Below are 12936 nucleotides of genomic sequence, written 5' to 3'. Positions count from 1 at the left end.
GAAAATCTGAGTACATCTCTCCAGTTTTGATGTCACTACACTGGTTACCTGTTTCATTCAGGATTGACTTTAAAATTCAGCTTATGGTTTATAAAGCCTTAAATAATCTTGCCCCATCTTATATATCGGAATGTCTGACACCTTATATTCCAAATCGTAACCTCAGAGCCTCAAATGAGTGTCTCCTTAGAATTCCAAGAACAAAACTAAAAAGAAGTGATTAGGCGGCCTTCTGCTGTTATGCACCTAAAATCTGGAATAGCCTGCCAATAGGAATTTGCCAGGCTAATATAGTGGAGCACGATAAAAAAACTGCTGAAAACACATTACTTTAACATGGCCTTCTCATAACTTCACTGTAATTAAAATCCTGATACTCTGTATATCCAACTCATTATAATAACTATTCATGGTGGCTCTAAAATCTGTACTAACCCCTACTCTCTCTTCCGTTTCCTTTTCTGGTGTCCTTTTGGTGGTGGCGCATCTCCTCAAAGCACAGTGATGTTCCAACAATGATGGATGGATTAAAAGCCAGAAGTCTGTTTGACCATCAACATCAAGTGACTCCGTGAGAACCCTAACTACAAAGAGGACTATTTCATTTATGTTAGATAGAATGCCCAGAGGGGACTGGGTGGTCCCATAGCCTGGAACCCCTGCAGATTTTATTTTTTTCTCCAGTCGCCTGGAGTTTTTTTTTTTGTTTTGTTTTTTCTGTCCACCCTGGCCATCGGACCTTTTCTATGTTAACTAATGTTGTCTTATTTTAATTTCTTTTGTCTTTTTCTTTTCTTCATTATGTAAACCACTTTGAGCTACTTTTTGTATGAAAATGTGCTATATAAATAAATGTTGTTGTTGTTCACCTGACTGAAGTGTCACAAAATGCTGAAACCACTGGACAGTCACACTACCTGCCGCAGTGGAGGCTGCGAACTGCAGTGGCCCGCTTGGATCATGGAAATTCCATGCGTTTATTTAAAAAAAAATACTGTACAGCTAGGATAGCTGCAGAGATGACAAAAATGGTGAACCCAAAACAATTTCCAATAGCTGAAAAAGACAGCATGCTACACAGAGCGGAAAGTTTTGTAATGGACAGCCAGGACTTTTAACCTGCCCAGGATGCATTCTCAAGGGAAGGACCGGGGTAAAAAGTTTGCATGGGGCAGTACCTCCCCAGGATGACAGAAGCCAGTCCCTCTGGCTTGCTACGGTGCCATAGGTTTGGATCATGGAAGCTCAACCCTGCTGGAACCTGTGGCCATCTCCAGGGGGCACAAGGGAAACCGCTGAAACCTTTTCTGCAGAACTGCTACCACACCTGATGAACACCCAGGAGGAGATCAGGGAACACCTGGGGCACTTCTGATTGCTCTACAAAAGGTGCCGACTCACTCCATTAGAAGGGCCAGAGTCAGGAGGAAGAGGATGAAGCTTGAGAGAGAGGCAGGAAGAAGGTAAAGTGTTGTGTGCTTTATTGTGTTGGCTGTGCTTCATACTGTGGTGGTCAAGCAAAAGGAAAATGTTTTCCACATCGCAATTGAAGTCTTGTGTGTGTTGCTGAACTTGTATCTGGCCTTGGAGTGCTGGTGTGCCCCTAGTGGTCACAGTATACTAAGTCTGTAGCAGTTGAACTGCAGATCTTTGGCAGCCTCACTGACAGATTAATGTAATCAAGAAAAAAGAAATCAAAATAATCAAGAATCAAGAAATTCATGCCCTTCAAGAACTTTTGACAAAAGTTCCACCAGACTAATCTTTACAACCTGTTTGGCCGAGATATTTTGGGGTATGGGCAGAAGAATCATTGGACATAGCCCTGGTCATTACAGGAGCTTATAGAGTGGTGAGATGCTAAATGGTCAGACATGCATTTCACTATACTAAAATAGTACTACTACTTCTACTATAACAACTATGATTTTTTCACATAGGGTTATATTTTCTGTATACAGTACTGTCAAAGTACATAAACATTGGCTAAAAAAGTAATAGCCAAAAAAAAGAATGCAAAAAAAAAAATTCTTGTATTAAAGAAACATTAAGACACATTAAGAAATTTGCATATTGCTTGGAAAAAAACATGACAGAAAATAATGCCACCAAATGCCTTGAGAAAACTGATTCAGCAAGCAATTACAAAACAAAGTCTGCATCATGAGGAAATTAAAAAAAATTTAATAAAAATAAAACACCACAGTATTCATAAGAGTTGCATGAAATTTTACTTCCTGTGAAAGTAACCTAAATTGCATGTATTTGAGAAGTGGGAGAATCTCCAGGGTATCTGGCGAAAAACCTATGTAAATATAGGTAGAATATGCAAATGAAACAAAGAAAAGAACCGGGCCAGGTTTTATACCCAGTCTCCTAGCTATGAAGTAGCAATGCTAACCAAAACACAATAATGTTATTAATATTTCTGGTTGTACACATACAGTACTGCATGCATATATATATATATATATATATATATATATACATATATATATATATATATATATATATATATATATATATATATATATATATATACACACACACACACAGTGGTGTGAAAAACTATTTGCCCCCTTCCTGATTTCTTATTCTTTTGCATGTTTGTCACACAAAATGTTTCTGATCATCAAACACATTTAACCATTAGTCAAATATAACACAAGTAAACACAAAATGCAGTTTTTAAATGTTTTTTATTATTTAGGGAGAAAAAAAAATCCAAACCTTCATGGCCCTGTGTGAAAAAGTAATTGCCCCCTGAACCTAATAACTGGTATTGTTTGCGATAACTTGCAATGAGTCTTTTACAGTGCTCTGGAGGAATTTTGGCCCACTCATCTTTGCAGAATTGTTGTAATTCAGCTATATTTGAGGGTTTTCTAGCATGAACCGCCTTTTTAAGGTCATGCCATAGCATCTCAATTGGATTCAGATCAGGACTTTGACTAGGCCACTCCAAAGTCTTCATTTTGTTTTTCTTCAGCCAGGTGGATTTGCTGGTGTGTTTTGGGTCATTGTCCTGTTGCAGCACCCAAGATCGCTTCAGCTTGAGTTGACGAACAGACGGCCGAACATTCTCCTCAATCTCTCAATTCAGGATTTTATGGTAGACAGTAGAATTCATGGTTCCATCTATCACAGCAAGCCTTCCAGGTCCTGAAGCAGCAAAACAACCCCAGACCATTACACTACCACCACCATATTTTACTGTTGGTATGATGTTCTTTTTCTGAAATGCTGTGTTCCTTTTACGCCAGATGTAACGGGACATTTGCCTTCCAAAAGTTCAACTTTTGTCTCATCAGTCCACAAGGTATTTTCCCAAAAGTCTTGGCAATCATTGAGATGTTTCTTAGCAAAATTGAGACGAGCCCTAATGTTCTTTTTGCTTAACAGTGGTTTGCGTCTTGGAAATCTGCCATGCAGGCCATTTTTGCCCAGTCTCTTTATTATGGTGGAGTCGTGAACACTGACCTTAATTGAGACAAGTGAGGCCTGCAGTTCTTTAGACGTTGTCCTGGGGTCTTTTGTGACTTCTCGGATGAGTCGTCTCTGCGCTCTTGGGGCAATTTTGGTGGGCCGGCCACTCCTGGGAAGGTTCACCACTGTTCCATGTTTTTGCCATTTGTGGATAATGGCTCTCACTGTGGTTCGCTGGAGTCCCAAAGCTTTAGAAATGGCTTTATAACCTTTACCAGACTGATAGATCTCAATTACTTCTGTTCTCGTTTGTTCCTGAATTTCTTTGGATCTTGGCATGATGTCTAGCTTTTGAGGTGCTTTTGGTCTACTTCTCTGTGCCAGGCAGCTCCTATTTAAGTGATTTCTTGATTGAAACAGGTGTGGCAGTAATCAGGCCTGGGGGGGCTACGGAAATTGAACTCAGGTGTGATACACCACAGTTAGGTTATTTTTAACAAGGGGCAATTACTTTTCACACAGGGCCATGTAGGTTTGGATTTTTTTCTCACTAAATAATAAAAACCATCATTTAAAAACTGCATTTTGTGTTTACTTGTGTTATATTTGACTAATGGTTAAATGTGTTTGATGATCAGAAACATTTTGTGTGACAAACATGCCAAAGAATAAGAAATCAGGAAGGGGGCAAATAGTTTTTCACACCACTGTATGTATGTATGTATGTATGTATTTTATATATATATATATATATATATATATATATATATATATATATATATATATATATATATAAATATATAAATTCCTCCTCCTTCCTGTTTGTGCTTACTCTCAATATCAAATTTGTGTTTTTTCATTTTTTTAATTGTCCATCGTATTCCACATTTTATTATTTGCAATGTTGCAAGCCATGAACAGTGAGCAAGCAAAACAAAGCAGTTATTTCCCGTCTGGGGGTGAGAAGAGGAGAGTGTGAACTCCCAAGTGCTATAGAGTTTCACTCTTTATGTATGAAATAAAATATTTCATTTTTCTAAGACAGACGTTTATACAAGGTGGCTGCTACTCTAAGGCTGCATTTGTTTATGCATGAACTGGGAATTCACTCTGTTTATTATTGTGATTGCAGACTTATTATTCAAAGTATCTGCTCTTGATTTTAACAAACACCTGTCTATTAACACTGAGATTTTAGGATGGATTACTACTGGTAAAATCTATTTTTCTTGGTTATAACATTTTTATTGTACAGTATATAAAATAAATCATGCTTCTTCTTAGTCATCCAAGTAAATATTTGCATTTACCTTAACCAAAAATACAATTCTGAAAGAAATTTATTGATTACTTTATATCAACACACTGTAAGAACAGTATGAATTAACTTGGGAGGCTGAGTCACAGCTTAGCACTAAGGCGTCACAGTTCTAATCTCACCCTTGGCAATGTCTTGTATGTTTGAATTCACATTGTTGTGCATTTCACATGCCAAAGGCATATATATTAGGTTAATTAGTAGCTGCAAATTGCCCTATTATGAGAAAATGTAGGCAATATGTGTTAGTGTTCCCTGCATCAAACTGGTATCATATGTAGGAATGACTCCCGTTTTCTGATTCCCACCTTGCTCACGATACCGACAGGATAGAAAGGCTCCCAAAGACACTGAAGAAGACATACACCACAGAAAATGGATGAGTATATAAGGTAGTTGGGTTTATTTATGTAATAATTTCCAATAAAATTAATTGTTCAAATACACCTACAGGTGGTAATGCTTTAGTAGCTCATTCTAATAAAAGACTTAAGGAAATGTTGATAAGAGTGCTGTTAATTTCTACAGAATGTGCTTGATCAACATCAGCTGCTGGTTAAGTTAAGAAAAAAGAAAAAAAACAACACTAGGTAAGTATCTTTTATACCTGACATATTTGCCACTGGCTTTACCCACCTGGACCAGTCAACATATAGGTTGCCTGCCATGCCAAAAATAACTCACCGGACTCCACAACCTCAGTCTCTACCTCCTGTTCTTCTGCAACATCTTGCATAAGGTATGTGTCATCATCATAGACCAGCACCTGTGCTGCATAGCATTGTTCCAGTCTGGTATCTGGAACCTGTTCCACAATCACAGCTGGGTACTCCTCTGTTTGCTCCTCCTCCTGTCATATGAACATAGAATTTGTACAGATTACAGCATGACACTTCAAAGGTTTTTACAGATATGCCTAAATTTCTTGTAATACACAGCAGAGAAGTTGGATGTGGATCTACAGCTTAATGACCACACTAAAAACATAATTTGAAACACTGTGTACAAATAATATGTATAGTACATTTTCTGACAAAATAACTTTAGATTAAAGAAATAGAGAGACCACTTATTGTCCCATTTACTGAAATTGTTTAATACAATATTAGGATATCCAAGCTTCTTCCTTAAGTATCTGTAAAACAAAGAAACCAAACCTGAATATCACAACAGTAAACTGCAGAAAACAAGCATGTGTAAACCACACTCAAATCACACCAGACCAATTTAGAAATCCAAATTAAACTCAATGAAGTCTTTTGAGATATGGAAGAAAAGCAATGTATTTAGAAAAAAGCCCATACAAACACAAATGAGTGTGCGGTTACCTGGACTGAGATTTGAGTTTTGAATCATGTTCCCACACTTACACCTTGACAAATATTATCGATATTTTTGTTTTCCCCCAAAGAAATCGGTTATATACAGTATATGGTATTTATATTGATTTTCCCTTTTTTCTCTCTTGTGCTATTAAAGTGATATCATAAAAGCATTTTATGTGAACTTCCAGAGGTTCTGTTATCTCTGGAAAAAAAATGCTATTAATGCAGTCAAATGTGGACATCTGTTTGCAAACTATGCAAACCTGGGTTTGGACTCACATATGTGCATGAATGAAACCGTTATATTCCAGCCTAAATGTCTGCATTCATACAAACAATGTAAATTCTGACAATTTCTGCTCTTGAGCATATAACTAGAGAAAATAGCTAATTACTAAAACTTTTGGAGGTACTGTCACAAAAAATTAAAAAGAATTATCAAACATGATTTTAACGGATTACTCTCTCTTCAACTTGCTTTATCAAAATAACTATATTTCTGCAGCACATTTTAACATAAAGTATGCAGCTCAAAGTCTTTTACATGTTAAAGAAAGAGTTACATGTGAGAAAAACAAATTTAAATTACAGGATAAATTGTACAGTAATCCCTCGCTATATCGCGCTTCGCCTTTTGTGGCTTCACTCTATCACGGATTTTATATGTAAACATATCTAAATATATAACACAGATTTTTCGCTGCTTCACGGGTTTCGGCGGACAATGGGTCTTTTTACTTCTGGTACATGCTTCCTCAGTTGGTTTTCCCAGCTGATTTCATACAAGGGACGCTATTGGTGGATGGCTGAGAAGCTACACAATCAGAGCACACAGTTAAGTTCCTGTGTGCTGACTGACTCAGCGACGGAGCGCCAAATTCGATTCCGCTGCGTTAACCAGGAAGTCTCATCTCGCTCATTCAGCATCGTGTTTCACTGTGTAAAGAGTTAACTTTTGTGCATAGTCAAGCCCTTCATTATGGCTCCAAAATGATCTGCTCCTGCTACTGCTTCAGGGGCCGCGCCCAAGTGCCAATGGAAGATGCTAACAATTGCCAAAAAGGTAAAAGTTTTGGATATGTTGAAGAAAGGGAACCGCTACAGGACACCATTACGGCATCAATGAGTCCACGATTCTTTTTATTTAAAAAGGAGGAAGAGAATATAAGATCTACGGCCGCAGTGTCCTTTAACCAGGGCGCAAAACGAGTTGTAAGTGTATGTAATAAGGCGGTAGTCCGTATAGAATCTGCTTTATGGATTTGGATTGAAGACTGCCGGAAGAAGAACAACAGCGGTGCTACACAATCACCTGAAGAGGCTCCTTTAGAAGAGCTGTAATGCTCTCCTTTGTTGTAAAGTAAAATTAAACTCCTCGTTATCGGACAAGTTGTCGTGTCATTGTTGGTGAGTAACCATAATTAATTTTCTATGTACAGTACTTAGTACAATACGTACGTTTAGTGTCACTGTACACATTTTACTGTATACAATTTTTCTTGCATTGTACATATTTATTGCTGGTGGCGTGTCTATCGTAATGGCTGTAACATATGTGATATCGGAGACGCTCGATATCTTTAATATTTAGGTTTAACTGTATATAAACAGTGTGTTTACATACATAATTTCAACAAATCTTACCTAATATCTAAGAGAATACAAAGGGTTTATGCTGTATAACTGTGCAGGAAATGTTTATAATAGTGTGGGAGAGTTTATAAGGGCTTAAAATATATAAAAACCACCATATGAACATATGGATTTTAACCTTTCGCGGGGGGTTCTAGAATGCAATCCCCGTGATCGAGGAGGGATTACTGTATAGAAAAAATAAAAATGCACATTTACATAAGATATATATCTATTTACATAAGATAGACTTGTAATTAAGAGAAGACCTCAAATACAGAATTGTTTTTTTTCCAGGGTAGAAAGAAAAACAAGTAAAACTCCAGTTAAGCTAGAAAGAAAAAAAAATTATAGGGTTTCCAGGCCAAAAGACCACCCAGCCCCCACTGGGCAATCTACCTATCATAAATGTTATTGAGAAGTTCTTTATTGATTGTGGTTTTTTGTTTTTTTTTGTCTAAGATGAATCGAAGCAGCATTATCAGTGCGGTTCTGTTCTTCAGACCTGGGAAGGGGCATTAGAATATTTATGCGAAGAAAATGATACCTCTCTTACAAATTTGCTTGTTCCAAAGAAAGGATGTAATGCTAAGTCGGTTGTTTAGAATTGGTTTAGATATTAATGATCAAATGTTGAACAAACTGAAGGGAAATGCAAAGTTTGAAAAAAGACAATACCAGTTCAATACGGCAGCAGGTTTAGTTTATTTTAGCATTTAAAACAGAAACAGCAGAATGGAACCAGTGCGGAGAAGCTTGGGACAAAGTTGAAGCCTGTATCACAACCAACCACTCCCGAGTATTCTTTGCCCTGCTTCAGCATGGACTGCACAAGATATGCTCCCCGTTAGATATCCCATTAAACAGCATGTTTACATTAGAAGCAGAGCATGCCAGGGAAGAAAACATCAAAGCCGTCCAACATTCCTTCTTACCCTGCAACAGTGGCTCAGCTACAACAGGAAGAAGAAAGAGCAGGCTACCTATGACCATCAGTCAGAGGGCTAGCAGAAGCATTTTATCTTTACATTATTTTAGTATTTATATGGTCACCGAACAATAAGCCTATAGAATTTTATTTTGTAAATAAAAAAATGAACACTTGACTCCTGTAGTCTATAGTTTGAATATAAAAACACATGTTGATATAGGTCATAAGGCTTATTTGCATCTGGATATACAGGAACTTAGTGTAAAAACATTTTTAAAAGGAATAAAGAAAAAAAAAAAATCAGAATTAGTTGATCAAGTAACATGAAATTGGTGATAGGTTAAAAAACCTGACCTGAGTATCCATGGTATCAAAGGCATATTGATTTCATCCAGTATAAGCATGCAGAAAACTGGGGACTCTTGATTATAAGTCAGCAAATCTTACTGCTACGCCATGGAAGCTGCTGTATTGTCCTTGAACCTTTTGTGAAAGTGTTTATTTGATCTTTGGACTTCAGGCTTCACACATTCTATAGTTTATGCCTACATTTGGTAACATTTATTACTAAAATATAAAAAGGTTTCTGTTTTAACAATGTGTTTACACAGATTACTGTAGAAACGGAACACACATGAAATGCATGTATTCCAAATAACGATCTATTATTTCCACTGTAAAACTCCAGCACTTCAATACCAGATAATCAAAATAGGCATGAGCTGGGAGAACTTTGTGAACGTTCTGCTATGATGGGGGGATGGAATGGCAGGCTGCTTGCTGCTTGTCTTTATCGGCACATTTACAGGACAAAAGACTCTGACAGAGAGGTACAAACGGATTTAAGGTGGGCCAGATTTATGAGTTTTCTAGTAGGCTCTGGTAATTCTAGTGTTAAGAAAAACATGCACAGTTTATCACACCATTATATAAACTTAATCCCTCTATTGTGGCATCAAATATACATTTTGTATAATAATAGATAATTTTACACAGATTTACAGAATTTTTATATATTATTTTACATAAATCCTTTTCACAATCACAATGTATTTTATGGTCTAACTATAATATATTAAAACCATTAGAAAAAAAGAAGATGCAAAACTCATTTTCCAGAGGACAAAAAAAAATTCAATTCAAATCAACAAAATCGGCTGCAGTTTTACAAATCTGTACCTTCAAATGTATAGAGAAAACATGATGTTTGTTTTTCAGCTTCTTTCTGCAATATTTTAACCAGCAATCCCATAATTAAGTCAGTGAAAAAGCAAGACTTTCAATTCTACTGAAACAAAAAAAAGTTTTAAAAATTTTTCATCTCAAACTGATACAGGAAAACAGATTTTATTAATTCTCCATAGGACAGCAAACAGTTGGAAATCAGAAAGTTCAATCCCACAATGCAGGCAGTACAGCATAGCAGTTAAGGCTTTGGAGTTCAAACCCTGAAGCTGTGGTTCCAAATGCTGCTACAGACATTTTGTATTTCTTGATTGATGCAAGTTACATTGGTAAACAGTCCATTGAGCACTGACAATCTAAATCAGCTGACTTTCACATTAAATGACTAGATCAATGATCAATTAATTGGCCAATCTCAAACAATGAACTGTTTTTCTAAGCTTTACGGCAAGGACGCTGTAGTGCTCCTTTAAATAAAGTATTGACAGTATTTCAGGAATTTAATTTTGATGTAGGAACACTTCCTGTAAACAGAAAACAACCAGATAAAACTAAAGAGAAAAAAATTAAATACTGGCTTTAACACTAAAGAAAGTTGAGTCATATACTAAGAAAAATTAATCTGAGGAATTGTCCTTTGCATGGAGAGGAATAGCTGATGAACACAGTAATGTAAAAATGTAAGATATACAGGGTCAGTCAAAATTATGTTAACATTTGAATGGTGGAAACAATTTACTCACAAAACATACTTCATATGTGCAAGATGATTTACAGGAATGTCTCGACCTTTTCACATAATGTTCAACACATGTACGATATGTGCAATGTTTGAGAGATGTCTTGCATGTACAGTATAGCTCATTTCAAATCTCATAGCATTTTGATGGGATTCAGATCCAGGCTTTGATCTGACCATTCCAAAACCCTTTTATTTCTTTCCAGCCATTCCTTTGTACTGTAGAAATACTGGTATCTTTAGGGTCATTGTCATATTGCAAGGTTCACTTTCAGTTGAGTCTCAGTCTACTTACAGATGGTGTCACATTATCCCTAAGAACCGTGATGCAGCACACCAGCTCCAAGCCATAACATATTCACTATCAAGCTTTACAATTGGTGTTAGGTTCTAATCAAATGCTGTCTTTGGTTTTCCTAAACATGTTTCCTGCTACCATGTGCAAAGAAATATCTCTTTGTCTCGTCTGTCCAAAGCACATAAGAGTTGCAAAATGTTTGTGCAAAGCCTTGCAATGGGTCCCCACTTGCATACCTAAAACAAAACCCCAACCATTCTTCAAGGGGTACCCAAGGACGATGATTAAAGTCAATTCTTCACAGGGGACTCAAAGACAAACGATCAGCAGTGATTTGACAAGGAGAAAGAAAGACAACTGGTGGCATTTCTACAAGGGGGAATGAAACAATGATCAGTCACTGTTGTGCAGCGATTTTGGATCACGAAAACATGCAATAGGTAAAATTGTGTTGCAAGAAAAAAAAGTTTAAGAACCCCTGTTTTATCAAAATTAGGACTTGCAATTATGACAAGCATTTTTAATGTCAAGTTAATTATGGGTAAATGTTTTGTGTACATGTTTTATTAGTTTTACTTTATAAAATAAATGAAATCCCCTTAATTTTTTTTATGTTCACTGAACAGGAAACCAGAATTTTATTTTGTTAATAAAAAGGGAACAAGTAACACTAGTGGTCAGCGGTTGAACTCTATAAATACCAAGGACACCACCTTAATATTGAACATAAGGCTTGTACACAGCTGGTTATGCAAGCACTTAGTGGTAAAAAAAAATATTGAAAGGATAAAGAAAAATAAAATGGGATTGGACTTGGCCAATTCTAGAAACGTGAAATTGGTGATTGCTATTGCACCCTCACCCATAAAAAAACCTTGATTGTAGCATCCCTACTAAAAAGATCAGATAACCTGGCCTGACACTAAATACATAATCTGAATTCATAAACTCTTCTTGCTTTTTTACTAGTTCTTAAATCAGAATATGACTAATCATGGACATCCCAGTCAATAGACTTAAACTATGGCAATCACTTTTCAGAGTTAACAGATTTCCATTTGAGACAGTATGTTTAATCCAGTTCCACTTCAGTACAGTTCCAATATACTTCAAAGCCAAGACAGAGTTAAGTTGTTTTAGTCACTGATGATTTCTCAACACCCTATTAAGACAATTACTTAATTGACTGTTTTGTCAGTTTCCTGCACATTTAACTAAAAGATGCCTACCTTTTCTGATGCCAAAGACAAATACAAATAAAGTGAACTGTATCTTGCACTCTGACATATTTTTAACATTGGGTTTATATTCTCATTTTCTATGCCTACATTGGCATTGATATGTGCCACATAATTGTCCATACCTTTGAGTTGCCATGCAACCCCCCCAACCCCAAATGCATGTTAGGTTAACTTGTAATTATAAACTGTTCTATTATGAATGCATGAGTGGGGATTTTACATAATAGGGGGTAGACTGGTGCTTTACCCATAATCCTGTCTTGAAAAAAATTCTAACTGGATATGAGAATTTACAATTTGAGAACAAAATAACAGAAACAATACAAGACAAGGGTGTTTTCCTTTGAAATAACAAATCACAAACATGGAGCTGTAAAATTAATTAACGTAGGCTGACTGCTAATTAGCAGCATTTCTCAGCTATAAAAGAAGTCCAGCAATTAGCACTTTTTGCAAGATATTCCCTTATTCACTGATAAATTAATTCCATTGATTTCATAAATGCTAGGACTAACTCAAAGGCTATCCAAGGCCCTCCCAGTCATTATTGAACCAAAGTACAGGAGACCTAACTTTTGAGCACATTATGTAATAAATATCCTATTTATCTTCAATTTTCCCCCTTACTTGTAATACATAAAATTACATTTTTATAAAAGTGCTACTCCAACATTGTTTATTTTGCTATAAAACTGGAAGAGATGCACTAATACAAGTTATTTCTATGTATTTAGTTAAAAAAAAAAAACAACTACATAAATGAGGGGTGGTATAATCTGCAGGGGCAGTGGCAAGTTGTTTGCTGAGGTAGTGTTGTATTGTCTTCTATTTGGTGTTTTTA

The 12936-nt window shown here is 36.3% G+C and overlaps 1 protein-coding gene across 1 annotated transcript in view; it reads right to left on the bottom strand.

Moving 5' to 3' along the window:
- elf2a (E74-like factor 2a (ets domain transcription factor)) overlaps nt 1-12936 on the bottom strand; it is a 132539-nt gene that overhangs the window by 42375 nt on the left and 77228 nt on the right. Inside the window, exon 3 of the mRNA XM_039751670.1 lies at nt 5429-5594. Within this exon, the coding sequence (XP_039607604.1) occupies nt 5429-5594 (166 nt within the window). The remainder of the gene's footprint in view (nt 1-5428; nt 5595-12936) is intronic.

This window comes from Polypterus senegalus, chromosome 4, assembly GCF_016835505.1.
Source record: "Polypterus senegalus isolate Bchr_013 chromosome 4, ASM1683550v1, whole genome shotgun sequence".
In the NCBI taxonomy this organism is placed as follows: Eukaryota; Metazoa; Chordata; class Cladistia; order Polypteriformes; family Polypteridae; genus Polypterus; species Polypterus senegalus.
This window is presented reverse-complemented; position numbering and strand designations above follow the sequence as displayed.